At 39.3% G+C, this 27407-nt stretch overlaps 3 protein-coding genes and 2 long non-coding RNA genes across 6 annotated transcripts, besides 1 other annotated feature; 4 read left to right on the top strand and 1 right to left on the bottom strand.

Moving 5' to 3' along the window:
* Window positions 1-349: 349 nt before the first annotated feature.
* On the top strand, window positions 350-2071 carry Ir67c (Ionotropic receptor 67c; the record flags this gene model as incomplete). Its single annotated transcript, NM_168407.1, has 1 exon — window positions 350-2071. The coding sequence occupies one exon, from the start codon at window positions 350-352 to the stop codon at window positions 2069-2071; it is 1722 nt and encodes a 573-aa protein (NP_729609.1).
* Window positions 2072-2471: 400 nt separating this feature from the next.
* On the top strand, window positions 2472-4766 carry Ir67b (Ionotropic receptor 67b; the record flags this gene model as incomplete). Its single annotated transcript, NM_140136.1, has 1 exon — window positions 2472-4766. The coding sequence occupies one exon, from the start codon at window positions 2472-2474 to the stop codon at window positions 4194-4196; it is 1725 nt and encodes a 574-aa protein (NP_648393.1). The 3' UTR covers window positions 4197-4766.
* A 12383-nt stretch (window positions 4767-17149) lies between these two features.
* Window positions 17150-19454: a mobile genetic element.
* A 226-nt stretch (window positions 19455-19680) lies between these two features.
* Window positions 19681-21637, bottom strand: CG12362 (uncharacterized protein). Of its 2 annotated transcripts, NM_140135.2 has the most exons (2): window positions 21554-21637; window positions 19681-21493 (listed from the first exon to the last, which is right to left on the bottom strand). In NM_140135.2, exon 2 carries the CDS (start codon window positions 21416-21418, stop codon window positions 19883-19885), a length of 1536 nt encoding a protein of 511 aa, NP_648392.1. In that variant the 5' UTR covers window positions 21419-21493; window positions 21554-21637; the 3' UTR covers window positions 19681-19882. The 2 variants fall into 2 exon arrangements, with proteins under 2 accessions (NP_648392.1, NP_729606.1); NM_168405.2 differs by having other exon boundaries at window positions 19681-21637.
* Window positions 21638-22077: 440 nt separating this feature from the next.
* On the top strand, window positions 22078-22548 carry lncRNA:CR43990 (long non-coding RNA:CR43990). The gene has a single exon (NR_073922.1). It is a non-coding gene; the product is annotated as a long non-coding RNA:CR43990 (long non-coding RNA).
* Window positions 22549-23214: 666 nt separating this feature from the next.
* On the top strand, window positions 23215-23583 carry lncRNA:CR44543 (long non-coding RNA:CR44543). The gene has a single exon (NR_124854.1). It is a non-coding gene; the product is annotated as a long non-coding RNA:CR44543 (long non-coding RNA).
* Window positions 23584-27407: the final 3824 nt, after the last annotated feature.

The following is a 27407-nucleotide window of genomic DNA, read 5'->3' as shown; positions in this document are numbered from 1 at the left end:
AAGAAAGAGTGTCACAAAGCACTGTTTAATGACTCACATTAATTAGTTATACAATTGCATTTTAAGTAGCATTAGTTTAACTCATTAATCAAAATGAAGACATGCATAATTATTTAAGTGAAGTCACCCTTTTTCCACTCGGAGTAGGTACGAAAATAATTTCAGTGCACTCACCCGCGCACGACTTGCTCTTGGACTTCGACTCCAACATCGCCTCTGACTTCCACTTCAACTTCAACTTATTGACAATGCAATGTAATTGTTTCCGATAGAGATCTTGACCAGGCCTTAAAACGGCCAAGTCTTTGTAACGCGGCTCTCAGTGTCCTTTTTCGGGCAGGACTGCATCATGTTTTGTTGGCTGATTTTCTTAAATATTATCCTGCTGTCTGACAGATCCGAAAGTTGGTCCGCCAGAGAAGTAATACATCAGTTTAATCATGATCAGCAACTACAGCTTAATATTTACTTGGATTGCAACGACGTGGAACTACAAATCGGTCAGGAAGTGTCAAATTTATTCGTGAATAGTACTGCAGATAAAATGAAAATATTGGGTAGATTCAGCTCACATTCTTTGATCATTGCGTGTTTTAAGGATTCAACAAGAAATCGAACTCTAAATGGAGTAAAGGAACTGCTCTGGGGCCTTCAGTACTTACCAATTTTATTTGTCGTAGATTCCAACATGGATTTTTATTTTCAACAAGCGTTAAGACACGGTTTTATTCATGTGCTGGCTTTGAATTTTATGAATGGATCGCTTTACACCTATAAGCCCTATCCGAAAGTCGAAGTACATCAAATTAAGGATATGCAAAAATTCTATAAATTGACAAAACTGAGAAACCTCCAAGGACAGGCGGTTCGCACCACTGTGGAAACGATGACACCCCGATGCTTTCGGTATAGAAATCGTCATGGTCAATTGGTATACGCTGGTTATATGTACAGGATGGTTAAAGAGTTCATCAGCACGTACAATGGTACAGAGGAGCATGTTTTTGGTAATGTGGACACCGTACCCTATAAAGAGGGTTTGGCAGCGCTGAAAAACGGCGAAATTGATATGATGCCTCGGATAATACATGCCTTGGAATGGTACTATTTCTACCGCAGTCATATTTTATACAACATTAAGACCTATATCATGGTACCTTGGGCAGAACCTTTGCCAAAAAGTCTATACTTTATACAACCATTTCGTGGCACAGTTTGGATAACCATTATGGTGAGCTTTGTCTACGCCTCAATCGTTATTTGGTGGATACGGTATAGACAGCAGGGGAATTCTTCATTAACCCAATCATTTATGGATGTCTTGCAACTGTTGTTTCAGCTACCTTTGAGCAAAATATGGCACTTTAATATGGGAACACACCAAGTTGTAAGTTTTATCGTTCTTTTCGTATTTGGATTTATGCTGACCAATCTCTATACCGCTCAGTTATCGAGCTATTTAACTACGGGCTTGTTTAAAAGTCAAATCAACACCTTTGATGATTTATTCCGTGAGAAGCGTACATTGCTAGTGGAAAGCTTTGACGCTGAGGTACTACACAATATGACCAAAGAAAAAATTATACAAAAAGAATTTGAGAGTATTATATTGATAACCTCAATCGAGGAGGTCTTCAAGCATCGCAAGAGCCTAAATACCAGTTATGCCTATGAAGCCTATGAGGATCGCATTGCATTCGAGCTGTCTCAGCAAAGGTATCTTCGAGTGCCCATTTTCAAGATTCTAAAAGAGGTGTACGACCAAAGACCTGTATTTGTGGCACTTCGACATGGATTACCGTATGTGGAATTATTTAACAATTACCTTAGGCGAATCTTTGAATCTGGTATTTGGATTAAGCTCCAGGAAGACTCTTTTCTCGAAGGAATTGCTAGTGGTGAAATTAGTTTTCGAAAATCCAAATCTCGCGAAATCAAAATATTCGACAAGGATTTTTATTTCTTTGCGTACATTTTACTTGGAATGGGATGGTGTGTCAGCACTATAGCTTTATTTTTAGAGCTATGGAGTTTTAAATATTCGGTAACAAATGTTTTACATGAAGGATAAGCCATAAATTATACGAATACGAATATTTGTTGCGTTCAGTAAAATGTAATCGTAGAAATGAATGTACTAATGCAACCCAATGCTAATGCTAATACATGAGCACTGCTTAAATTAAATATACATCGCATATTTCCCTATTTCCTGTCTCCTATAGGCAGACCTCAAATATTCAAAGTAATAAATAAAATATTGTATAATGCCTCTATGCAAATAAGCTACATGACTTGTATTTTTTGGATCGTTCGTTAGTTAACCGATGTGTATTTATTTTACCTATTCAAATTGGAATTTCCACAAAGCATTAAAGAAAATACTGTAATCAAATAATCCAACATGTTAGGGGATAGTCAAACATGGTCTATAAAAGAACGTTGATGCAGAGGATTTCAGAGACATTTCAATGGAGTTACTTTACCTGAATACGCTTCAAAGCCTTTCACTGCTTGAAGGAAATCGCTTGGTTCAGACAGTTCAGGAACTAAATAATATTTACCAAACGGAACTTAACGTATTCTTAGAGTTTGGCAATGGAGCAGATATTTTGGAATCAGCCCAAGGAACTTTTGTGCCCACTCTTTGGATTAAAAACCCGCAAAATCAAAAGGTTATGAAAGGAAACTTCACTAGTTGCACCCTTACCATTTTATATCTGGAAGATGAACACCTGGATCGTGGACTTTACTATCTTGCAAATTGGTTGTGGGAATATCATCACCTTGAAGTGCTAATATTTTTCAACGGAGGATCTTATGACAAACTAATACAAATATTCAGTCGATGTTTTAATGAAGGTTTTGTGAATGTACTTGTAATGCTACCGGGCTCGGATGAACTCTATACCTTTATGCCATATCAAGATTTGAAAATTTTGAACTTAAAGAGTATCAAGGAGTTCTATAGTCTCTCCCGTAAGAAAATGGATTTAAATGGATATAATATCACCAGCGGACTTGTAATAGCAGGAGCTCCTCGTTGGTTCTCTTTTAGAGATCGTCAAAATCGATTAATTCTAACTGGATACATGCTTCGAATGATTGTGGATTTTACGAACCATTTCAATGGATCCGTTCGGTTAATGAATGTGCTAACTGTAAACGATGGTCTTGAACTTTTAGCAAATCGAACAATAGACTTTTTTCCATTCCTAATCAGACCGCTGAAAAGCTTTTCAATGTCCAATATACTTTATCTGGAAAATTGTGGTCTTATAGTGCCCACATCAAGGCCATTACCAAATTGGGTTTACTTATTAAGGCCGTATGCATTTGACACTTGGATAGCCTGGCTAATAATGCTAATTTACTGCTCCTTGGCCTTAAGAATTTTATCAAAAGGACAAATAAGCATAAGTGCTGCATTTTTAAAAGTTCTTCGATTGGTTATGTATCTTTCGGGTAGCAGAGATATGGGAACTCGGCCAACAACTCGTCGCCTCTTTCTCTTTGTCATATTAACAACTTCAGGATTTATATTAACTAATCTTTATGTGGCCCAATTATCGAGTAATTCGGCCGCAGGACTTTATGAGAAACAAATAAATACTTGGGAAGATTTGGACAAATCCGATAGCATTTGGCCATTGATAGATGTTGATATTAAAACTATGGAAAAACTTATCCCTGATCGAACGAAATTGCTGAAGAAAATTGTCCCGACTTTAGAGGCAGACGTAGATACTTATCGAAGAAACCTAAACACAAGTTGTATTCATTCTGGATTTTTTGATCGCATTGATTTTGCTCTTTATCAACAGAAATTCCTACGATTTCCCATCTTTCGGAAATTTCCACATTTACTCTACCAGCAACCTCTTCAGATATCCGCTGCATTTGGACGTCCCTACTTGCAGTTGTTTAATTGGTTTGTGAGGAAAATATTTGAAAGTGGAATTTATCTCAAAATGAAGGACGATGCCTATCGCCATGGAATTCAAAGTGGTTTGCTAAATTTGGCATTTCGTGATCGGCATTTGGAAGTGAAATCAAATGATGTGGAATATTATTACCTGATTGCGGGATTGTGGTTTGGTGGTTTGACTTTGGCTACAGTTTGTTTCCTACTTGAGTTGCTTATTGGATATGCCAAGATTAAAGTAACTATATCTTGTAAAATGAATATAATGTAGTATAGGATTATCAAAAGCACTATTTTCGAAATAAATCTGGGTGTCATTAGATATTAGATGTTTATAATATCTTAACATGGTGATTGTCATTTCTGGTGTCAAATATTGTTGCACAGCGGAACTGTAAAGTAAACTTTGGTCACAGCCGTTTTCTACCCATAACTCTCCGCCCAAAAACTGTAATTACAACGAAAATACGTTAAAATATTTTGCCGGCAAGGTGACGCCTCCCTTGCGGCCTCATTTGCATGCCCGCTGGCTGCACTTGTCGCGGCTCAAAATCCACTGCCCAAATGGCCAAATGGCAAACTGGCAACCTGCAACTGGCAATTGGCAACTGGCAGCCGGCCAAAGTTGCAACTGCCTCCGAAGGTGTCTTCGATTATTGCCAAACATTAATTATTTGCGCGCGATTTGGCGCCCGCCTCCTTTTTTTTGTGAAAGGCTTGGGCTAGTAGTTCAAATGTTTATTTTTCTGCTCTCCCTGGTGTATCTTTGATTACTGACTACACATGAAGAAGTTTAAGGTTATAAATAAATTGAATACAAACTCATATTAAAAATTTCCAGATAACGAAATTTTCCTGGTTAAATTTTTATGTCTGTATACATAATTTAGGATAAGATAAAGTCGATGAAGTTAAACACTTAATAGCTTTTAACTGGAACTAATATCCTGTCATATGTTTGTATGAGTCGTAAGGTTTTTGAAGAGGAATACATCTTAGATACAATTTATATTTTTAACAAATATTTATGGAATAAATTCCAAAAAATTATGTTTTTATGTGTAAGATCATCAGACACAGGCAGCAATTTTTGCGCAACGAATGAGAGACGAGGGACGGTCAGGTCGATTCACCGCCGTCCTCTGCCGTCCAGCTTGGCTTATTTATTTTTGGCCAAAATTGCACATTTTCCCATGCTGCTGTTGCCGCTTGCTGTTGTTGTTTCTGTTGTTGTTTTTAGCCGATGTTGCCTGTTGCTGCCTGGCCATGTTGTTGCTGCTGTTGTTGTTGTCGCGTCTAATCAAGGAGCGGAGTTTGAAGTCGATGCCTTGGTCGCCCCATTGCCATTTAGCCCGAAGCGGCTGCCTCAGCCAAAACGATGAATATTGATTTAATTGAAAGTCATTGAAGCACACGTACTTCATAGACACGAGTTTTTGTGCTACCCAGTGTGAGAGTATGATCGGATTGGTGATTTTCGAAAATATATCTTATGTATAATATCGGCATTATTATCTTCACTTATAGTAATAACTAATATATCTTAAAATAATGATGAACAAGTGTTGGTTGATACATCTTAAGTATAACTCATATATACCAAAATGTTTTTAAAAGCGTATATAATTTTAAGGTCATCGGAATTCGCAAAACTTTCTTGATATTCTTATGTTAATCTTATGTTTATAGAGGTATCTCATACTTCGATTCCCATCCGAATCAAAACCTTTGCGGCTTTCCATTTGGTGTGGCAGCAAACCGACCGCCGATCGCAGCTTGTGCTCTCCCACATGCCAACATCTTCGCACAAATACACTCACGAACGCAAATGTGGAAAACCGACGCCCCGGCAAAAGTTTTCCATGTATTTGCTGTTGTTGCGCTGGCACATTGACACAGTTTTCCACGGCAGATGTGCCCAAGCCCTGCTCCCCGTCTGCATGCCCGCCCACCATCTTGCCCCTAGATTTTCCCTGCGGCGATTCTGTCTCCCCATATTGGAATTTTGTCGACTTGTTTTTCCTTAGTTTTTTTTTCCACTTCGGCATCGTCGTCGTTGGCGATGCTGCCAAATGTCAAAAGGTTAATACGTGAATTAACAGCAAATTTCTTTGACTTGTGTGTGACTGCAAGCTGCTAGTTGTTGCTGATGATACACGGAGAATAAAATGCAAAAATATATATATAAAAAAAAGGCAAACGAAATTAAACTAACAACTAAGATTAGTTAAAACACCAATTTAATTCTGCTGAAACTATGAACACTTTAAAACTTATTCAAACAAAAAGTGATGTGTAAAGCTCTATCCCTAATGTTGTTCTTAATCAAATCTTTCCATATTTGTTCCAGTGTAGTTGCCGTTACTAGTCGCTGTTTTTCATGCAGCTGCTGCGGCTGGCGCTTTCCTCGGAATGCGGGCGTTGCTATGTTTGTTTATTTTCTTTTAGGCGGCTCCGCTTTTCCGTGGGTTCCCCTAATGCATTTGGGACACCAGCATGTGGTCGGTATGGTTGATTTTCGTGTGCTGGCTTTACAACATATTACATTAAAATGCTTCTTTTTGTTGTTCATTCTTCTTAAGCTCTCGCCTTCTCTGCCAATAAATCAATGGGAGTTTCGCCTGAGCGAATTCCGATCATTTTCTCAGGGTTAAGTTAAGTTGTGGGACTACCCAAGAAAATCTAAAGCATTTTGTAAAGTTGCTCACATGTGTTGGGAAATGGTTTTTAAGGAGGAATGCTTCTCTAAAATCTTCTTAGAAATCGAGCCCTCAGAGGAATGCAACTTAAAGAAAAATATTTATCAAGATCGAAAGATATACTTTTCTGAGTCAAGCAGTTCATTTCAAGAGCTTTCAGCTTTTAAGGATCTGAGCAAATCCTTTAAAACCCTAAAGCTTAAAGCATACAAATTTTCTTGAATATTTATTATTTTACCACCAAAGCTCAGTTGTATAACTATTATCCTTACAGTTAGCAGAGACAGCAACCATAAAGTTAAAGGACATTTTCTCTCAGTTCCCCACATATCCTCCAGATGGCGCCAATGTGTGGTGATTCCCTTGCCGAATGCATTTCAATTAGATACATTTTTCAATTACTTACAAAAATTCCATTTGGCACGCTCGATTGCCTTATTTCCCCCAGATGCCATGAATAACCCACATAGATGGCGATTAAACGGACAGCGAGAAGGAGATATGCATGCTGAACCGAAACCGAAAATAGAGTCGTATGTCTATGCAAATTTTTTGCGCAGTGGCAAGTGCATAATTTTTATTATTATTATTTCTCAGGCGCTTTGGTATCTCCATGGCGCTACGCTAAAAGTGCCAATCTAGAGTAGATCAAAAAGCGCAAAGCCTACGGAGCAACGAGTGCCGCCGGCGCACTTGGCGACTGCCCACTTGGGTTTTTTATTTTTATTTTTTGCCAGCTCAATTCAATTCATTAACCGAGCTGTGGCAGCGATTAAATCGCTCAGGCCATACTATGTATATCTATATTATTTGTGCACACATATATATTTATTTTTATTTCATTTTTAATGGAGCCAACCGCATAATCTGCTGACAATTTATTGGCATTTTCATGTGAATTATGCTATTTCAATAAAAACACATTTTTCTTTTATTGCCACACATTTCGAAGAGTGCGCCAGTGGCTTTATCTTATATCTAGTATGAAAAGTGGTTCAATCGAGATAGTTTCAGGCTGCAATATTTTTTTTTGTACACTTTAATTGATTCTTAATGGAAAAATTCTCTTATCTCGATGGCAAGTTTATGAAATGTTAATTACAAAATACGCGATCAACGTAATTTGAGTGCAAGTATTTTGGTTAGTTTTTTATTTTATTGTTGCGAAAACTGTCAAAGATTTTTAAAAGTTCCATATGATATTATTGGCTCGATAAATGAAAATAATCACAGCAGGGAACGTAAAAAGTCCAAGAATTGCAATTAAAATCGGTGATCGTAAACAGAAACCAATGTTATGTGGGGGAATTGGTTTTGAGTTATTACCAAATTTGCATAGCCTTAGGCATGATCAATTGATTTAGATTAATTGACTTAGTTGTACGGACTCAACTACCCACTCTTTAGCAGCATTAAAAAAAAATTCCACATCGTAAGAGGATACAAAAGTAGCCTGCTTTCCAGCCGCGCCCCATTGCTTATTCAATTAAAGAACTCCTTCAGAGTTGGCTTAATAATTATAGGCCATCTTAAATGGGTAATAAAGTTTATATAGCCTGCCAAGGCATAAAAATACTGAGACTGGTGTTTTTTCATAATTACAAATCAATACAGTAGATTTTTTATTAGAACATCATTAAATGCACTATTTGAAGCATTCGCCGAAGGTAAATGCATCTTTTATGATCACTCAATTATCATGTACTTTCGAACATACAACATTTCCTAGACCTTTTGTTTCTATGGCGTTTTCTATTTGACCTCATATTACCACTTAACGATCAATAAAGTTCGCAATTCCTAGTGCATTGTATTAAACTTGTGTATAGTTCTCGATCATTTTTATGGCGCTCTAAGCTCGAACTGATCTCCATCACGATGTTTTCTATTTAACGATCGATCATTTGATTTTATAAGTTTCCATTTCGTGCTGGCATCTGGCTTTCACTGGAAGCTCTCCCGCGTCCACTTGACTAAAATTTAATATCATAATTCGAATTTACAACTTTTTAATGCACTCTGCTCATCCCATTTCATGGCTATTGCTTTTTTTTTTCTAGAGCTGTCCCATATGGGCGACCATTTAAAGTCCCATCTGTACTCCTCTTGGCCGTTTGCCGCTGGTGTCCGTGCATATTTGCCGCTGCTTTGACGCCATTGTTGCATGCAACGCGTCGGCGGCAGTCGGCAAAATGAAATTTCATATTTTCCTATTGCACTACAAACGAAAAAAAAAAAACCAAACATTTTTTCACATTTTTGTACACTTGGAGAAGGATTTTTCTAGGCTGATTTTCTTCTTAAGAAAACACTTTTTAAACTTAACTATTGAAATTGACTACGAAAATTATTTGAAAATAACTATATTTATTTAAACATTACATTACATTTCTTGTATCATATATTTTGCATTTATTTTTAATCTGTGAGACATAAGTAAAATTAAAAAATTTGAAGTTTGTCACAAGAACTTTTCTATAAGATATAAGTTTATAAGCAACAAGATATATGTTTTTTTTTGTAGTGATCAATTGTCTGCAGGAATGAGACTTCATTTAATGCACTAACCAGTGTAAGCCCAGTCCACATATTGATACGCCCAACCACCCCCTCCCCCGAAGGCGTAGACAGCCGCATTTAGCAATTGCAGACCAAACTGAGCCATGGCCAAAAGCAAATGTCGTCGCTGTTGTCGCATCCTTTTTGGTAGAATGCCTGCGCCTGATCCTGGAGGGGAAAAATCCTTTTTGTCTGCGCCGCGTCGCCTTTCATTTCGCGCGTCGCGTTAATATTAAAATGCATGTAAAAATGCACGAGTCCTTTGGGTCTGAGAATTTTGCTAAAAATGCTCCCCATCGGTTGAGTACCGAAAACAGCAGCTCACATATGGAAAATAAGAAAACGAGTAAGATTGTTTGCCATAAGAAATTATGATACGTTTAATTACCAAGTGGAGCACGTGACTGGCGAACAAGTGAGATGATGATGGCCCATTCCTTTGGCACTTACCTCGTTCATTAACAGCTGTCAGCACATTTGGCTTTCGGATTCCCCGAGCGCCTTTCACAATTTGCACCTTTTTAATTAACGTGATTGCAGTTGGCACCACCTCACCCTTCTCTACTTTATTTTTTTTTCCCTGTGCCTTCTTCCATGTATGCAAACGCGTTGATCTATGTTCTACGTGCTGAATGCATCTCTCGGCACCTGACTGCCACACCCCAATAAGTTAACACCTCCCGTGGGGTTTTCGTCACTCGTCGCCATCATCATCGCCGTCTCAAGTGTGCACTTGCAAGTGACGAAAAAAAACACAAAAAAACGAAAACAGCGAGAAGAAATTCTAAAAAAAAAAAATTATCTGAATAAATTCAAACAACGAAAAACAGAAATCACCTAAACTTGGAAGGCGTCGTCTGGCTTTGTCCTTCTCCATGGCTCCATAAAGCGAAAGTTCTGTTTGTCGTTTCGGTTTTCGGAGTTTTCCAGCTCAATGATGTCACACAATGTCACGTGCTCTTCTGATTTTCTAGCTTCGCGACAGGTACATGTGAGCCATGGAAATTTCCACGTTCTCACCGGGATACTCAGCATTTATGCACTTCAGCGCGCACTCAGTGGGTGGTGTTTTTTTTCTGGGCGATAGAGGTGGAGGTCATTGGTAGTGACAAAGAACATCCCCGGATTGGTTGAACTTTAAGGAAATGCCAAATTATGAATGGCAAAGGAAGCTGATATGGGGAATTGAAAGCTGCAAAGTCGCCGTATTCTTAAGGGTGGTCTGCTATTAATAAGCCCATTAAGGTGATTGAAATCATTTAGCATTATTGCTATTGAATGGTTATAGAGTGTATTTACAAATAATTTAGATATTTACTCTTATTTAAGTATATTGTCTATTAAAAAAAAAGTATAAAGCTTAATAAATTCTTAGCAGACATATTACCAGATCTTCAAAAAAGGTGGGCTTTTTGTTCAACTACGATATCAATTCTACATCCCTTGTCAAAATAAATTGTATTTTCGTTCCCGAACTTTGGGTAATATTTCGTGTGAACCCTTGGGTGAACCCTTTCACACTTTCGGCACAACTTTAACGATGATCGGCAGGCGATGTCCGGGTACAGTCTCTTCTTGCTTTTTATTTCGTATTTTGTATTTTTCGGTGACTCGCGTGGGGCTAGCACTCAAAACAATTTATAATTTCAACGCCTTGAGATAACAAATAGCCCCAGTGGTGTGCACGATTCGACAATTAATCAAATGCCGCGGCGCGTCGCGTCGTTGCTCGTGTTACTTTTTCGGCATAATTACGTTAAAATGTGGCACGGAAAATAGTTGCAGGCCAGGCTAAGAGCCGAAGTCTTACCGCGGCTCACAGACACCGAGATAGACAGTTAAAAATGACAGCAGGCCAACAAACGAACCGAAGCCAAATGACAAAACCCGCAGTCACAAAAAAAATAGTACACAAAATATAAAAAATAAAGAAAATAGTACACAACACCAAAGAGCCAAAATGCAGCCGAAAAAAAAAAACAAAAAACTAAGAAAGAAAACATGGCCAGATGATCGATTAGGCCAATGCAGTCGCTCAGTCTCTTAGCTTTTGAGTCGTTTTTCTATTTTTAAGCCTCCGTCGAGTCATGCAAAACAATTGCGGCCACAAATATTGTAGCAGCACACCGAATATTGGCCATGACTATTTCCCATTTCTAATGCCGATTCGATACCATTTGTATTTCCTAGGTTTGGCATAATTTGGCAATTGAATTGATTTGGCCAAGCCCTCTGGCAAAATTTTGGTTACGCTCACGTTCGCGGCGGCGGCTGCAGGAAATCCAGCCAAGGAAAAACTGTAACTGAAACTGAAACCTAAACCGAAACCAAAACCCAAACCCAAACCCAATGCGATACCGAATCCAAACATCAAATCGAAAAGTTTTCGGGCTCGGGAAAAAAGGGTTTGGCCGTGATATTTCATGTTCGCCGCCAACGCCAAAGTTCTGGGTATTGATTGATCGAATCTGGGGGCGAAAAACTGCGCTTTTCGGATTGGAAATGTATTAAAGCCATATTTTATAACCATAACTCTAAAAGCTTAATTCTTATTAATTTTATTGCCATTTTTTAAAAGTAAAAAGCAAAAACAGCAGGGAAAAGATACTTATTGTGGTTAACATTTTCCATGGAATCAGCAATATTATCCTTGTGTACTTCTCTCTTATGCCAACGATTCACATTTGCCGCCCTGCTGGCCATCGATTGATAGAAATGATGTCGTACACAAAAAACCTAAAAATTCGATAAATCTTAGGCCTACGCAGAACAACTTTAAGCAGTGAAAACATTGAATTGTTCCGCGATTTGGTTGAGCAGTTGAGCTTGGTTGTATTTTTATTTTTTTTTGCAACCTCCTGTGTTCCGTGTTCCATGTGCAATTTTTGCATACTTCAGCAAACGCGTCATATTTTCAAGTGGTTTCGCTAACATGCAAAGGACACTTGAGAGCCCGGGCACACAAGTGGATCCTTAAAGAGCATTTCTTCAGCTCCTGCCAACGTAGATGCCTTTATCCGGGCAAGGGGCTTGAGAGTATAGCTACATTCTGAATGGGCGTGATGAGAAATCCAGGGTTTGGGGCGTTTCGCAACGATGATGAGGATGGTTCTGAATGCTGAAACAGCAAATTATATTGGACGGGGGGCAGTATGCAAAAATTTGCCCAACATCGGTTACAATTTTAAAGCGTTTATCGGCTCATCAGGCTTTAAATTTTGCCATTTGGCAAGCAACAACAAATGAAACAACAATGGATTTTATGGCAATCACAGTGGCTGAATAAACAACAAATATGCAATATGCAGATGCAGATGGCTCCCAATGGAACTGCACACAATGCTTGTTGCCATTTCCGTTTCCTGTTTAACCAGCACACACACACACACACACACACACATGAGCACTCTGAACTGGACAGCAACATATCCTGTGCATAATGCGAATATCATTTACCGTGTCAATCACAGTGCACACATCCAGGCCATGGCCATTCAACCAGTCAACCAGTCACTCGGGCCACAATTCAAAAAACAAAATACAAATACAAAAAGAAAAAAAAAAAACTCAACCGCAGGAAGCCCGGGGATAAAGCCAATATCCCGAGTGGATTTCGCAGATCCTAGGCCCCAGTCGAGTGTAAAATGTTGGCGGTCATTTTAATATCAAATAATTAATTTCTGCGTAAATATTTATAACAGCAAAAATGTGCCGCATAATTGATATGTTTGCCCAAACGGCTCTCACACAGCGAAATAAATCTAAACAATAGCTGCGGGACTATACATTTTCAATGAGCTCGCTAACTTTTAATGTTATTTGCCAAATGATTAACTTAATAAATGGGAGCAAAACAAGAGTGTTGTAATAGTACCAGTTAAATAGCCTATTTGGTTTGGAGTTGATTTGTTCTTGCTGAAATAATATTATTTTGACTATATTATAAACATCAAGGAAGTTCAAATATATTTAATTATATATATAGCTCAGCATATTATTTTCTCAGTGTACGAACACGATCCAGCAGAGTGATATACCCAGGATGAGACCAAAAAGCTCCATATCTGTTTGATTTGTCCAATTGTCCTTTGTTATTGGCAGTCATCATTCGAGCCGTTGCAATTCAATCATTACGAAATGAAATAAGCATAATGAAATGCAATATAAATGCATTAAATGCATCTCCTGTCAAGCCAAATCAATTTCATTCCAGCAATTTCGCCATGCGAAATTATTGAAATTATTACTGCCCATATGTACACACACATATTTGCGGAAGGGAATGTGAGAGCCATGGGTTTTTCGCCGTTTGGGGAATTGCGGTCATTTTTCGCAATTAAAAGCTTTACACATTTTGCAATCAATATATGAAATAATTAAATAAAATGTCGCTTAATTAAATTGGCACGACCTTTTTCGATGGCGATTTTTTTTTTGTTTTTTGGCTGGGGAATGATGATGATGATACAAGTGATAAGCAGAAAAAACAGAAGCCACGGCAGCTGTAGCCCGAGGAATGCGTTTAATTTGTATGATGAGTTAAGTTAAAGTTACACTACATAAAGGGGTATAATTGAAAATGTAACGAATTTGAAGATATTTTATTTGCAAAGAAATGAATGCTATATAAAGTTATATAGCAGATTTTAAGATATTTTAAATATGTGAGTAACTGCTATATCATTTCGAAAAAAAAAAACAAAAAAGAAAGGTTTTGAATCCGATTCTAAATGCGTATTTATTTTAGTAATACTATATTTTGAATTACGCATACATTTGTATATAAAAAATTATAACATTTGTATATGTATTTTAAGCATTTCCTAATTTGAGAATTAATTAAATTCATATTTCTTCTGTGAATAGAGTATTCCTAAGTTCGATAACACGTTATTTCACAAAAGTCTCGCTTATTTACGCATCTGAGCTCCAATTCTCGCGCATCACAGAAATGTGACAGTTAGTTAGTGTCGAAAAGACCAACTATCTGCCCCTCACAAGTTGGCCAATTAAATTCAATTGAAGTTTTCTTTATTTTTTCAATTTTTTTTTTTTTGTTTTTTGTTTTTGTGGACCGCTGCTGGTGCCTACTGTTTATTTGTTTACTCTTTAACGCCTGCGCGCGTGCCTCAATTTAGTGGAAGTCCGAAGACTCTGGGCACTTTCAATGCATTTTGCCGCCACTTTTGGATGGGCGATAGGCAAATGAGTGTGCTAATAAAGTGGGGGGGCTTTTTCTCGCCGTGCACAAGCTGTGTGCCGCCTGTCAGCATATCAACGCAATTTGTGCACTCGGCAATAGACGAGACCGAGAAGCCAAGACGGCGGCAAATTATGGCCAACGATGCTCGGCGACTGCGCAAAGTGCCTCATAAATTCACGTCGCTGATGAAGTGATAGTGCAAGGAGTACAAGTTAGTCAAAAAAACAAAAAGTGGCCAAGAAGTCGCAGAGGCAGCCTTAGATTCAGATCCAACTATAGTCAAAGTTACACCGCAAAAAAAAAACTTAGAAACCAAGAAATAAGCCAGCCTTCGATTAATATAAACATAAACATTCATCACTTAATTCAAAAACAATTAAAAAAAAAAAAAAAAATTATTCCTATTCTAAATTTAGTCTTAAAAAAAGCTAAATTTGTACAAATATCATCTATACAATATAATTTTGTTTTCGGTGTCTCCTGCAAATTGTTTATTGCAAAGCTAATGCCTTCGCCGCAAAAAGCGGTACAAAAAGATACAATGCAACAACATTGTTGCTCAATGGTCCAACTAATGTGCCGCAGATAGGAAATAAAAGGGGAAGCCATTAGAAAGTGCAAAAACAAATTGGCTGCAATCGTGAATTACATAAAACGTCTTTCACCAGAGACAGGTGCTTCTTATATGAAAAAAAAAAAATTATGAACGGAAATTTGGTTTTTTTTTTTATAAGTGCATCAATTTTAAATAAAATAAATAAATATAAATATAGTAACGAATCAAGTTGCAGCTTAAATATTAAAGATAATACTAAGTGAACCAATAAAACATCCCATTCAAGTTGGTTCAAAACGCCATTATTGTTCTTAAACAAAGGTCAGCCAGCGCTTACTTCCTCATTCAGTTGATTGATTTATCCCGGCCATTGACACAGTTTTGCCGGTAATCTCAGTTGGCTTACAACACTTTCTGGCCCTGGTCCATTGTCATCCCGGCTGGCTATTAACCGACCTTCGACGGAGGCCAAGGACAATGGCAGGACGAAGGCGCGTAATTGAAAGTACGCGACCAAGTTGTAAAGCAGATGTAAGGACATCAAGTGTCTGCAGCTCGAAGTAGAAAGCGAAAAAAAAACAAAACTGAAGGAGAATTTGCCATAATAAAAATAGCTAACGCCCTGGCGGCGATTCAAGATTCAGTGAGATGCCATAAGCACAAAGGCAAACTGTAGATAAAAATTCAATAAGCCAGGCCAAGAGGCAAGGAGCAGGACATACCAACCAACCAACCAGGCAACCTACCGACCAAACGAACGACCGACCGACCAACCGAGACCGTTAAGCCTGAAGAAGGGGCAGAGTGTCTGCGGTTGGGATTTTGTGGCCAATAAATAAAATTAATACGAACGCACTTGAGCACAACTTGACCAGGGAGCAGGTCTCCAACGGAAGGACTACAGTGATTTTTTTTCTTCTTTTTTTCATTTTATTTTACTTTATTCCCCATCGTCATCTTTTCTTCATTCTCCGCTGTGTGTGTTTTGTTTGTTGACTTGTTGAATGAGCCGAAGTCCTAGGGCCAGGAACAGGCCAACTGTTGACTGCCACTTGCTGCCTTATGGCCAAGCCGATATGCTAGGTAAACAGAGATGAGGCCCAGAGCTTAAAGTTGGGCAGAGAAAAGAGAGAAGAAAAGCGGAAGTTGATAAAGAAAATTCGAGTAATTGAAAGCCATCTGAATATCTTTTTAAACTGCGTATGAATTTAAAATTTTTTGGTAAGTTATGTACCCAAGCTTAGTTTTATCATCATAAAGTTATTTGCTTACAATTTTATGCATACAAATGAAATTATCAATGACGAATTATCAATTCGTCTAGCTTAAAGTAACTTAACTTAATAAAGAAAACCACTTAAAAACTTTCACCTCGTTCTGAAATATTTACTGCCAATCACCGAAATACTCTAGGCGTTCCCACAATGCATTCATAAATTAGTCAATTCCAGGGTGCAACTTTGTGGCATCCGCAATGGTGCAATTCGAATGCTGACACGTTGATGACCCCGCAATTGAACTGCCATAAGAAATCACTCTGCCAGAGACAGTGGATTTTGTGATGTGGGGGCAGTTGGTGGGTGGATTTGGGAGGTTGCAAGGGGGTTAGCACTGCACCGCCCACTTTCAACACTTGCCACAACAATGGTGCGCAAATATTTACCAGCCAGTCGAAGCTGGAAAAAGGCAAAGGCATCGGATCAGCAGCTTGAGTCTCAGCCTCAATTTGAAATCCAATAAAATTTAATTGGAAACTTCATCACGGGTGCGAAAATTCACACTCTAAGCCAAGGCAGGCACGACTCGGCTGCCGTTTGCCGTAAATCTATTGGCCAAGGCTTTTCCAGTTGCCAGTTCCTAGCCCCCACAACTCCCACCCCCCCTACCACCACCAAACACTTCGATATATCCACACGTTTCGTTTTGCACCTGGCGGCGTTTCTCTTGGGGAAGCATCGCGATAAGGAAATATTTTTCATACGGTCGATCGGTTGGTCGGTGGGGTGTTCATTTCGTTCCATTCCGTTATTGGCCATGGCAATATATGGCTTATTTATGATTTTCCTCTTGCCATGCCATATCTCTCTGGTCCATTGTCGACATTAATCGCTTTGCTTCGCTGAAAAGTATAACATGAAATTGGGATTGATTTATGTTATAATTACAAAAGCCAGACGCATATTAGTGGTCCAAGAAGGAGAGAAGGTCCCGGGTAAGCCTACATACTGGCCAGCAGACCCAAGAAAAATCCCAGACCTGATCGATTTTGCAATTACTAAACATGTCCCCCGCAACATGGTCACCGCCGAAGCACTAGCAGATTTATCATCAGATCACTCACCTGTTTTTCTAAATATGCTAACTCGCCCCCACATCGTCGACCCACCGTATAGACTCACAAATTTTAGAACAAACTGGCCAAGGTATCAAAAGTATGTCTGTTCACACATAGAACTAACGACGGCATTATCTACAAAGGAGGATATAGACAAGTCAACGGAAACTCTTGAAAACATTTTAGTTTCGGCTGCAAAGGCTTCAACCCCGCCAGTGACGTATGCAAAACCAAACTACATCAAAACTAATCGCGAAATCGAGCGGCTGGTATTAGATAAACGACGCCTACGAAGGGATTGGCAGTCTAATAGATCACCAATTACTAAGCACATGCTTAAGATAGCCACACGCAGGCTTACCAATGCTCTCAAACAAGAGGAAAAAAACAGCCAACGTTCATATATCGAGCAACTCTCTCCCACCAGCACTAAGTACCCTCTTTGGAGAGCTCACAGAAACCTAAAGACTCCAATAGCGCCAATTATGCCACTACGAAGTCCCTCTGGCACCTGGTTTCGAAGTGATGAAGAAAGAGCCAGTGCTTTCGCTGACCATTTACAAAATGTATTCCGACCAAATCCCTCTACCAACACATTTATTCTCCCTCCTTTAATAGCAGCCAATCTAGATCCTCAAGAACCCTTTGAATTCCGACCATGTGAACTAGCAAAGGTTATCAAAGAGCAACTGAACCCAAGAAAATCGCCTGGCTACGACCTAATAACTCCAAGAATGCTCATTGAACTCCCAAAGTGTGCTATTCTTCACATCTGCCTGTTGTTCAACGCAATCGCCAAGCTTGGATACTTCCCTCAAAAATGGAAAAAGTCGACCATAGTAATGATTCCAAAGCCAGGAAAAGATAAAACGCAGCCATCATCATATAGACCGATAAGCTTACTAACATGTCTTTCAAAGCTGTTTGAAAAAATGCTACTCCTTCGGATTAGCCCTCATCTTAGAATAAACAACACACTTCCAACACATCAATTTGGCTTTAGAGAAAAACATGGAACCATCGAACAGGTCAACCGAATCACGTCAGAAATTCGTACTGCTTTTGAACATCGAGAATACTGCACAGCCATTTTTCTAGACGTCGCGCAGGCATTTGACAGAGTGTGGCTCGATGGACTTTTGTTTAAAATAATCAAGCTGTTGCCCCAAAACACACATAAGCTACTGAAGTCATACCTATATAACAGAGTGTTTGCAATAAGATGCGATACAAGCACTTCACGCGATTGCGCAATCGAAGCTGGAGTGCCGCAAGGCAGTGTACTGGGTCCAATCTTATACACCCTGTATACGGCGGATTTCCCCATAGACTACAATCTAACAACCTCCACGTTCGCTGATGATACCGCGATACTCAGTCGCTCGAAATGCCCAATAAAAGCCACGGCACTCCTATCCCGACACTTAACATCTGTAGAACGATGGCTTGCCGACTGGAGAATTTCAATAAATGTTCAAAAATGCAAGCAGGTTACCTTTACCTTAAACAAACAAACATGCCCACCACTGGTCTTGAATAACATATGCATTCCACAAGCCGACGAGGTAACATATCTGGGAGTTCATCTGGACAGGCGGCTCACTTGGCGCAAACATATAGAAGCCAAATCGAAACATCTTAAACTTAAAGCAAGGAACCTCCACTGGCTCATAAATGCTCGCTCTCCACTTAGTCTGGAGTTCAAAGCTCTTCTATACAACTCCGTCTTAAAACCTATCTGGACTTATGGCTCCGAGCTGTGGGGCAACGCATCCAGAAGTAACATAGACATTATTCAGCGAGCACAGTCAAGAATTCTGAGAATTATCACTGGAGCGCCGTGGTACCTTCGGAACGAAAACATACACAGAGACCTAAAAATCAAATTAGTAATCGAAGTAATAGCTGAGAAAAAAACGAAGTATAACGAAAAGCTGACCACCCATACAAATCCCCTCGCAAGAAAACTAATCCGAGTATGCAGTCAAAGCCGGCTGCACCGCAACGACCTCCCAGCCCAGCAATAAACTTATTAGGGCATTAATGAAAAAAAAAAAACTATCACTAAGTGAAAGTTAATTAAGTTAGATTAAGATTTGAACACTTATTGTTAGTCTCTTAACACAAAGGGAAGATTCAATAAATAATAAAAATTAAAAAAAAAAAAAAAAAAAAAAGAAGGAGAGCAAACAGTGGGGCTGGCGATATAACTAGATTGGATCTAAACTTGTCAGGAAATTGCACAAAAGTCTCAATGGTCTGATGAAAGCAAAATATTTCTGCAAAATTCTACACTAATTGAGTTTATTAGAGGACGCTACATTGTAATAGCACAATATTTAAACAAAAAATACAACCAACACATCCAATTTAAATGCAAGTACTCCACAATGCCTAAAGGTTGGTGTTTTCTTATTGTTTATATTTTTCTATTCCTGTATAAAAACTGTAAATTTTGAAAAATATTTATCCAGTGAACTGAAGTCAGTTCAACCCGAGTGAAAACCGAAAGATTTACTGTGTGCGTTTCTTATAAAGTCTTCAGTATTAATTTCCATTTTTGTTATGTTGTTCATCGAATACAGATGTCATTGGATTATACGATTTATGTAGTGGTCTCTTCTTTAAATTCCCACCAGTCATTTTCGTATCCCTCCCTCACATGGCAAAGGAGGACATGTCGTCGTTTTTGGCAATAGTGCGATAAGTCCAGAACCTTTTGTTTAACTTCATAGATATTCTTGACAGTGATCTCTCGCTCCAAGCACTCGGACAGCTTTTCTGTGGCCATTTCCATGTCCTTCTGATTATCCTCGAATATGATCTTCTGATTGTTGTTCATCAAATAAAATGCAAACACATAGCTGTACATCAGAGTGGTTCGACATTGGCATAAGACATCGACGGCATCACGCAGAAACTGAACCTCAATCCAGCTCATCTCCTCCTGCATGTCATCCATTTTGGCCTGAATATTGGAATATAATTTATTTTCCATTTTCAAACTTTGCATGTGGTTGCTATAACGATTGTAATAGTGCAGATATCGGGCCATTGAAGAGCGATATTTTTGCTGAGCCAATCTGGCCTGTTTCGCTTCCTCCTCGTCGAAGCGATTGCAACTGTACCAGGACGAACCATGTGGCTCCCAGGATCCAAGGCATACCCAGCAGAAATCATAACGGCAGGATGGATTCTTGCATACCATATGATTGCAACCACCATCCTTCTCGATGGTAACATTGCACTTGGGACACTCCTTCGTGTTCTGGGCAATCCAATTCGATGTCTCCGAGTCCTCAAGACATTTTTTCACCCACTTCTTGAGCGAACTGCAGCTGGCGGGTTCATGCCAATTTTCGCCACAAGCAAAGCAAAACTCATGCCCACATTTGCAAAGGACTGCTCGTGGTTCAGCACAAACGGCCTTGACGGCATGGCTGCAATTGGGGGCGGGGCACCATCGCATCAGCATGTTGCATTCCACAAACGTGTTGGTGATGAGCTGCTGATATCGCTCGACAACCTCTGAATCATCGGCAAGTTTCAGAAAGGATATATAATCCACCAGGATCTCGCAGTTGGCCGCTGGACATTTGATGGTATTGGCCAAGCCCTCGCTACACGTCTTATTGGCCAAATATTGTTTCCAGCAGGCGGCACAAAAGTTGTGACCACAGCCCAAACCTATGAGCTCATCGCAAGAACAAAAGCAAATGCCACAGAGCTGAGGTATGGCACAGGATGTAGACGCCGCAGACTCGCGTTCAATCTTCTTCTCAAAGGGATTCAACACATGGGCACGCTGAAAGAAGTCCTTCGGATTGCTCTCGAAATAATTTTCGAACAAGCTCTCTTTGTCCCATTTGAAGTGATTTAGGATAATACGCGTGACTTGCGGTGGCAAATTCAGGACATTATTCACCTCATCGATGATGTTACGCTGATGCTGAACAATCTGGTCCACCGAAAGGACCTTGTACACAAAGTCCTCCGTTTCGGGACTGTTGGAATTTTCCGGCAAAAGGATTTCCGTGCAGGTGTCCTCGCTGTCGCTGTCATTTTCGCAACTCATGTGAGTGAGAAGCGACCGATGCGAGTCACCGTGGTCCTCATCCGAGAATTCCATTTCGGAATTCATATTACCAGCATGTGGTTAGAATTTTTTTTGGAATTTATAACACCGGATCTAAAACATTTGATGTCTTTTATGGGCCTGATGGAATAGAGACTCATATAAACGGTACAAACACGACAGCAACAACGTTTTACAGACCACGAATCGTATTGGAGGCTATTGAACACTCTCGATGTAAAGAATTAATTTTTTCTTGTGTTTTTCTTCTTTTTTCTACTGAAGACTAAACCTACTTAGTTAGTAATTGTCAAGATTTCCCTTTGCGAAAAAGACACACGCAAATAAATTGTACGATATGGCAGCATTTAAGGATTGCCGTTTTCGATTCAAATTATCTGGTAAGTTTGTACAACCATGTAAGCACCAGTGCTGTAAAATTTTGAAGTCTTGGGACCAACCGCTATTAGAATGGCTACATAAACTGCTTTCCACCAAAAATATGTCTGCAATATTTGGAAAACGAGATTCACCAGTGTTGTGTTGGTAGTTAAAAACATATAAAAAAATGTTTGAAAAATTTTATAAGACTTATAGCAAAAACACTGAAAGTAGAATTTTATGTGAATTTTAGTTGCTATGCGGCTTTAGGCATCGAGCATTTTTAGTTTTGAGTTGAGAGCACATCGAAATGCACTTGGCCTGCGCTTTTAACGCGTTCTCACATGCACACTAAAAGCTTTTCGGGATATATGTTTTTTCATAACCCTTTCGTGGCATAAAACAGAACAAAGCAATGTCTCAAGTGGCAAGGGTAAGGCACGTAAATAAAAACGAGGAATAAAATCCGGGAAAAAACCCCATGCACACATATATACGATATGCGAAATGAAAGTGAAGTGAGCGCAGGATAATGGCGACCAGAGCGGGACGGAAGGCCAAAATGAGTGAGAGAGAGAGAGAGCGATCTGGAGTAAGGGTAATGAGTGTGCATAATGCAGATGCAGATGCAGGATCCCCGTCCAGGATCCCAGGAGCAGACCAATCCAGCCCATCTCCAGCACTCATTGAACAAGCGGGCTCAATCTGCCATGCCAAGATGCACTTGGGTAGTAGTACACTGGAAGAAAATTGAGAGTAACATTTATTTTTTTTTGCAATTAAAATATTAAATTTATCATTATTCGAAACTTTGTAAGTAAAATAATTATAATTAAAATAGGCGTATTTAATGCAAAATAAATTTGTCACTAAAATGGTTAATATATTATGATTCTAAAATACTTGCCTTGAAAAAAACATTTATCTAGTTAAGTCAATGCTTATTTCGTCCAAACTGCTTTATTTCATTAATTTTTTCTTTGAGTGCTGAATTTTGTTTACGTGAGTATATGCATTTACAGAGGAGAAGCACACATAGTGGTCATGCCTTTATTTCTTGCTCTCCCCTCCCTTTTTTGTGTTATACTTTTTATTTAAAACAAAGCCGCACAACAACCCGCCAAAAACAGTAGCCCGTTCCAGAATGCAAAAAAAAAAAAAAAAAACAGAAAAGCGAAAAGAGCTGGCAAAAATCATTACAAATAAAAATGCCAAGTCGCCAAAACAGCAAAGGCAGCCCACAAAATCCCTTTCATCAGTTCGTGTGGTTGGAGATCCACATTCTCGCCCCTTTTTTTTCATTCATCCAGCATCTTTTCAAGTCACAGCCAAATTACAAGAAATCCTTTCGTGCGCGTGAATGCTTTGGTGGAAAATGCGGAAAAGGAAATAATTTGACCATTTGCTGGTGCAAAAGAAGCAGGGATAACAAAAAAAAAAAAGGAGCGAACGAAGGCGGTTGCCAGCAAATGGGCGTGGCCAGTGTCATATGTGCAAAATTTGAAGAATTTTCCCCATCTACCCACGATGCAAATGCAATCGCAACATAGATGCGCCACTTGTTGGCCACGACGCTTTATCGTTGCCAATCGCGTTGCGAGAGGCCGAGAGAAATGGCCAACTGCAATGATGATGGTCAACAGCGATGGCCCTGTGACGTGACCACGCCAAAAAGACCAAGAACCACATGCCTGCCCCCGATGATGATGCCAAATAGCTGATAGGCAAAGCCAACAATCCCGGCCAACAGGCATTTTTCTGCGCCTACTTACAGTTTTCCACTACGAAAAACTAATGATAAGATTCAAGTGAAGATACAAATTCAATGTAAACAATTTAGCATACAAAACAAAAAACCAAAGCTCAATTCAAATCTTTTAAAAGTTGCTGTTATTTTCTCTAAATTTCGTACATTTAAGTTATCTATATTTTTCAACGTGTACTTAATGTTCCTGCAACTATTTGCTGCGAAATATTCTTGGGAAATATTTTCTCCAGCTCGGCAAACGGTTTCTCTGGCCAAAAAGGATGTTCGCTTCGAAATTCATGTAAATTAGCCAGGTAATTACAAGCTTTATTTCAGCGGCAAACGGATGTATGCTGATCGCAGCGATAAATGCGTTCGCCCGCTTCTCGCATTATAATTACTCTCTTTTCTGGGTATTGTGTAGTCGATTTGAAAAGCAAAAATTAGCTGGAAATCAACGAGCATGAAGCGCCGACACTGTTGGAAGAAAATCAACGCTCGGAACTAATTTGATTTTGATGCGACGGGGGCCCCCAAAAGAGAAATGATATATGTACGAGTTTGTACGAGTATAGGAAAGAATGTTAGCATTTTTTTTTTTGTATTTCTGTTTAAAGCCTGGCTCTCGATTCATAATCAAGTCGCGGTGAGGCATGAGTTATTACATTAACGGTTGGCATGGACAGCTGAATTTATGTTTTCTCTGCGCTATTGATTGACCTTGAGTAGCGGTTTAACAGTAGCTGCCCGGCGATGAATTCGTATATAATTAAAATCAAAAAATTAATTTCAAGTTTCGAGTGTGTCAGAGATTTATGTGAAATTTCGTTTTGGTCTAGAGTCTAGACTTTTAAATTCGTTTTAAGTGCGATCCGGGTGATCATTCATCAAGTGGTTGGTTGGAAAAATGGGTTACGGGAACAGCACATTTATCACAGTACCTTGGTGAAGATGAATCTTAAATATTCAATTTTTTTTTATTATATTTAATCATTTCTGCAGGTCTTTATTTTTTGTGTTAACTTGACATTCGCAAATGTCACTGCACAGACAGCTCTTTTAACTCTTCATCAAAGAAAAAGCAGTGCCAAAAATTTGCTTTGAAAACGATTGTGTTCTATTGCAACCCTAGGGCATATCCTTTATCATAATCCCACCCTCACATATTTTGCGCAAATACTTCCAATCAAAAGGTTGTGCGAAAAAAGGAACAACAAAAAAAAATGTAGCCTTGTGACAGAATACTTGGGTGCGAAGAAAAGTGAAAGTGCTCCCCCTTTTACACATTCAACCCCCGAAAAGTGAAAGAAATCAGCAGAGGAAAAACTTTTTTCCACCACATGTGTGGACTCGTACGTGCTGCTGTCTCTTCATCGTTTGGCGGCATTTCGCCTTTGAAATTGAAGCATTTCCGCCATCTTTTCTGGCTGGTATGGTATTTTTCGCCAACGAAGAAAGTGCGTTAAGAAGGAAAACTACGCCACTTCAAAGTGGCAGTTTAGTTAGTAAGTTTGCCACCAAGAAGGCAAATCACTGGGCTCAGACTTCAAAGCGGGTTTTGCATTTCGTCCGCCAATATTCTCGCGCTTTTGCGGCTTCTTTTCGTTGGTTTTGTGAACAAAAAAAAAAAAAAAAAAAAAAAAACCCCATCCACTTAGTGACATAGAGAACGTTGCCTTTGGTTTTGAAAAACTTTTTTGACGGCCGGCTGTATATGCAGGTATATGATTCAGAAAAAGGACTCTCTGGCCAGTGAAAGTCCTGCTGCGGAATTTCGCGTGTTCAGTTGACATTTAGTAGAGTTGACGGGTTCACACTCGTCTAAGTGGGGGGCGTTACTGGTTTTTATACCATTCTAATGGGAACTCAGGGGTGGATTGGTTGTAATTAAAGCGTATTACTTAGTGCTGTACTGGGGGCATTTGAATTAAATTGAAATTTATTGTAAGCAAATATAAATAAGTAAACTAAATAAACTTGCAACAAATTATCAAAGTGAGTGACTATACGCACCTACACTGTTATTTTAAAACAGTTTTCTAAAAAATTGATTTCATTTTAAATTTGTATGGTCACAACTATGTTTCCAGTATCCTTTCATACCTCATATTATGTTTCGATTATCTGGTTGGCCTTTAATTGTTTGATTCGCTCCTATCAGATTTTCTTTGTTTTTTCTCCGCATTTTTTGGTTTTGCTTGGACCGCGACAGTCTGGCACGTCTTGGTAATATCTTCGTGTTTTTGTGCGACTGTGTTTTCTAATGCACGTCACGTGACAAAATTGTATAATTTCCAAAACGGGCAGCGGGCCGCACGTCGCCCATTGCCATTGTGACATTTCCGGTTAATTTGGCGCCAGCTCAGCCGGGTTCCAGTCTCGTTCGTACCCCATCTCGCCCAATCCCAATCCCAATCCCGCCTTTTGGCCCTCCTTCATCTGAGTGAAGCCAAAGGGGGGGAATGCCACATTTTTTGACACTTGGCCAAGCAAAAATCACAGCGCAGGAAACATTTCCTTTCCCTTTTCTGGCCAAATCGCAATTACCTTTCCCTCTGGTTAACGTTAACGTTAACTCCGCTGCGCTCGCTCGGCAACGTAATCGTAACTTACTTTTCCTTTCATTTTGTGGCCGCCGGCGGACGGGACGGACAATGCAAAGATCAATGCCAGTCGTAGTCAGAAATTAGTAAGTGCAACTAAGGCGAACTAAAACGAGGGCGCCCACTCAATCTGCCTACCCCCCCTACCCCCCCAATCCAATCACCATCCCCTGGCCATCGCACTCAGTCTTTGGAGCAGCAGCCATGCCATGAGTAACTGACATTAATTCAAATTGTTAATTCATGCCTGTCACGCTTTGGTACAGCGGTGTCCCCACAATATTTCCTAGCCCGGCTCTAATGCACTGTGAAAATCGTAGGTTCACCGCAAATCAATTTAGAGCGCATCGTAACTGTCACTTGCTAACAACACAAGTATATGTATTAACAACATTCATTATGTTCCTTGAACTTGTGGTTTATGTTACTTTATGTTTACAAATTGATTAATTTAATGTCTAAATTATATGCCAGGGTAGAATTTATTACTTTATTATTTTTTAACGCTTTTATTTGAGTAATTTTGTCAATATTCTAATTGCCATTCCTTCGCCCAGTGCAGCATTCGAGTCTCTGTGTGGTGATTGTGTTGACGTCTACTTGGCCGGCTGTTGTTATTGCTGCTAATCCAGATCAGTGACCAGTTCCACTTAGTAAATACAATGCAGCAGTGGGTGCTTTTGCTGCCTGCGTTTGCGTGTGCTCCAACGGCAGTGAGAAATACCTCTAAAACCGCCAGAACCACCAGAACCACTAGAACCACTAGCACCACCCATTAGCGATAGACGGCCAAGACGTTAATTGAATTATGCGACTTCAACTTAATTACGAACGTGGTCCTCCCAATCACACCCCTTGGCACATTTCATTCTCAATGGGAAATGAAACGCAATCATTTGAAGTTTCTGTCTGTTCCAGCTTTTTATTCAATTTAAATATTATTTTTATTTTTTTTTTTTTTTGTGTTTTTGTTGCAGTACTCGAGCGCAGCGTTCTCGAGTACAAAATGAAAGTTGTTTTTAGAAGTTGTTTCTGGTTTATGGTTCTGATTTAGCTGTGATCTCTGTGGCTGGCACCACTTGGCTCTTGGCTTGGTATTTTGGCCAACTGACGTCATAGCCTGTCCACCACTTATTGGTATACCATTTGTATTTTTTTGTTTCACTTTATATTTATTTCTATATGCAGGCCATGCAATTTATATGCATGGCCTGACTTCTCTCTCTGTGCAGTATATTTTTTTTTCACCAGCATTTTTTAATAACATTTTCAAATGCCATGGCATTTATTACCATACTTTGCCATATTTTTTTCTTTTCTTTTT

Source organism: Drosophila melanogaster, chromosome 3L (genome assembly GCF_000001215.4).
Source record: "Drosophila melanogaster chromosome 3L".
In the NCBI taxonomy this organism is placed as follows: Eukaryota; Metazoa; Arthropoda; class Insecta; order Diptera; family Drosophilidae; genus Drosophila; species Drosophila melanogaster.
The sequence above is the reverse complement of the archived record's forward strand: the minus strand, read 5'-3'. Positions and strand labels throughout refer to the sequence as shown.

Excerpts from the sequence above, each read along its gene's own strand:
- CG12362 (NM_168405.2), bottom strand. The coding sequence starts at position 21,418 with ATGAATTCCGAAATGGAATTCTCGGATGAGGACCACGGTGACTCGCAT.